Here is a 3,193-nt window from a genome sequence, read left to right on the forward strand (position 1 = left end):
GATATAAGAATATGAAAACATAATACTATTATTGAAGTGAAAACTTAACCCACACACGTCGGTCTTAACCCGAGGGTACCGTGTGAACAAGTTGTCGGCCTTCATAAGCCCTAACCCATGTCATGTCATATAAAAGGGGCAAATCAGTAGTCTCGACGGGAGGGTGTAGGAGACTCAAGAAACAGAGAGGATTCAAGGACACGAACTTCTTCTCGTGGCTCACTGTTTTTCCTTAAAAGAGAGAGACGTCTAATCTGTAAAAGGATTGGCTGCAATGGCCGCGTTTTACTCTGCCATTGGAAAGCGAGCACGCAGGGAAAATGAGGATCCAGAGAACAATGACTCTGGAAATAAGAGGCGGAACTGTGGCACTGGTAGAGAGCGAACTCTGCCTGGCGCTGACAGTACGGTATATCGCATACTATGCCCTGTTAATGTTGTAGGAAGTGTTATAGGAAAGGCGGGTAAAGTTATAAAATCTATGAGTCGAGAGACGCGTTCGAAGATCAAAGTTATAGATGCTGTTCCAGGCGTTGATGATCGCGTGATAGTAATCTTCAGCTCACCGTCAGGCAACGACAAGGAGAAGGATTGCAATGAGAATGAAGTTGAAGTTGAACCTGTGTGTCCTGCTCAGGATGCTCTTCTTAGAGTGCATTCTGTTATTGTTCAACAATCTTCTGGCAGAGATAATGATGACGCCGACAAAAAGAGACAACACAATGCTCGGTTGCTGGCTGCTAACAGCCAGATTGGAGTTTTGATTGGAAAAGGTGGAAATAACATTCAGAAGTTGAGGAGCGAATCCGGGGCACAAATTCAGATACGGCCAAAAGATGAGTTGCCAGGCTGTGCTTTTAGTTTTGGTGAAGTCGTTGCCATATCTGGAGATGCAACCGCTGTCAAGAAAGCACTTTATGCAGTTTCAGCTTTTCTGTATAAACACCCAGCTAAGGAGCAAATTCCTTGGACTGATATTTTATCTGCAACGAACCCAACCTCACTCCTTCCTTCTGCTGTGCCCGCATTATTTACTCCGCCAAATTATGTTCCACAACGAGATTCGCTGTTTGCTCATCACAGTTCAGGTGCTCCAAGAGTAAATGCTATTTATGCCTCGGGCCATTTACCTGCACTGGGAGGATATGGAAGTGAAGCTCGAAGTTCAATATGGCCTCTTACTTACAACCCTGGTCATCCCATTGCTCCAAAATATGGGAATTCTGCTGTTGAGAAAAGTGGGGAGGAGTTTTGTATTCGAATAGTATGCCCAAATGATAAAATTGGAGGTGTGATTGGTAAGGGCGGCAATAGTATCAAAAGCATGAGGAAAGACACAGGGGCAAGTATTAAGGTTGAAGACCCACAATCAGAATCAGATGAACGTGTAATCGTAGTTTCTTCCACGGAGTTGGCTAATGATGGTGTTTCACCTACCCTTGAGGCTGTTCTTCAATTGCAAGGAAAGACTTGTAGTGACAATGACAATGATGGTGGTGGCATTTGTACAAGGCTTCTTGTTCCGTCAAAGCACATTGGTTGCCTTCTTGGTAAAGGTGGCAACATCATCAGTGAGATGCGGAAGCACAGTGGAGCAAATATTCGCATATTTCGCAAAGAGGAGCGACCAAAATATGCCTCCCAAAATGAGGAGCTCGTTCAGGTTACTGGAGACCCCAGTGTTGCTAGAGATGCACTCATCCAAATTACAAAAAGGCTGAGGGAAAATGTTTTCAAAGATATGTATGGTACTACCAACACTCACACTCTGCTTCCTTTGTCTTCTAGTCGATCTGTGCGCAGTGCGATTCCTCTTTCAAATTATGGTAGTAGGCAATACGATCTAGGATTTTCACGGTAAATTAGGTGCTCCATTGTAAAATATGGTTTATTATTTTTTTTTAATTCATTTTCTAGATACATATTATATTATATACTCGATAAGCATATAAATTTATTAGGTTAATGAAATAAACTGATGAAATTTACGATATATTTTTATATGTGTAATCAAAAAAATTTAGAATAATTTGTTTCCTATTTTATTTATAAAATGTTATATAAAATTATATTTTATAAATAATTTTTAAAAATTAGAGATTGAAAAACTAATTACAATTTCCCATAGATGAAATTTCTTTCCTTTTCAACAATGTTATTGTATATACGGATTGGCTATTTATTTTGTATCTTAGTTATGATTATAATTTAAAGAAAAATGTTTTTTTTTTAACATTTGATTTAGATATATATCATGTCGGTGCATATATATAGATGCTCGTGGCAAGTATGTCCCTGTATATCATGTCGGTGCATATATATAGATGCTCGTGGCAAGTATGTCCGTGGAAAATAGATGAACTCCTATTTTTGGATCACAGCAGGAGTGATCAGAGTCTATTTCTAGACTATTAGTCAAAAATAGAAAGGTCAAATATTATTGTCTCATAATAATATTTAGACTATAAAATTTATCTTATCCTCTTGGAGCACTTCAGTTTGAGCTACAGATGTGGCACATGCAGTTGTCAAAAGGAAATACACTTTCTTTGTGGGTCAATTGAGCTATTTCATGTAGGACTTCAGTTAGAACTCATGTGGTTGAGTTCTATGGAGTTGGATGAGAAGTTAATGGAGTTGTGTTCAGTTTGACTTAGTTGAACTAGTTGTATTTAGTCTAACTAGCCAATAGACTAAGTGATGAGTTGTGTGAATTAGTTATTATTTAATTCACTAATTATTAACTCATAATGCAACTGAAGAATACATCAGTTAACTCAGTGCATGTACAGTTCAGTGGAGACAGGTGTTAGAGGTTGAGATTGCTATCAGTTGTGACTATAGTTGTGCATGAGATCTTGCACAATGGATTGAGTATGCCCATGAGAATTGCATATGCCCAGTGATATAGCCTGTGCTCAAGTGATTTCTAGTGTGAGTGATTTTCCAAGGTAAATAGAACTTGGAATGAGTTTGGATTCATTCATTCTCTTGTAGGATTGTGCAGTGGAGGCAGGCAAAGCAGCGAGGGAGATTTGGAGATCAGATCTGAGCTGTATTGTGTATAACAGGTGGAAATTGTACTGAGCACTTGTGAGGAGCATTGTACTATGTTTGTTACATGTTCTCAATCATTAATATATAGATAGTGTGGGGTTTTCAGCTGTATGCTTTCCCCGGGTTACATACTCTG

At 39.0% G+C, this 3,193-nt stretch overlaps 1 protein-coding gene across 1 annotated transcript; it reads left to right on the forward strand.

Moving 5' to 3' along the window:
• Positions 1–274: 274 nt before the first annotated feature.
• LOC149206905 (KH domain-containing protein At4g18375-like) lies at positions 275–1,861 on the forward strand. Its single transcript, XM_089397832.1, has one exon. It carries the CDS (start codon positions 275–277, stop codon positions 1,859–1,861), a length of 1,587 nt encoding a protein of 528 aa, XP_089253958.1.
• Positions 1,862–3,193: the final 1,332 nt, after the last annotated feature.

Source organism: Pinus tabuliformis, chromosome 1_2 (assembly GCF_031772625.1).
Source record: "Pinus tabuliformis cultivar Carrire ecotype Pingquan chromosome 1_2, CPIR1, whole genome shotgun sequence".
Lineage (NCBI taxonomy): Eukaryota > Viridiplantae > Streptophyta > Pinopsida > Pinales > Pinaceae > Pinus > Pinus tabuliformis.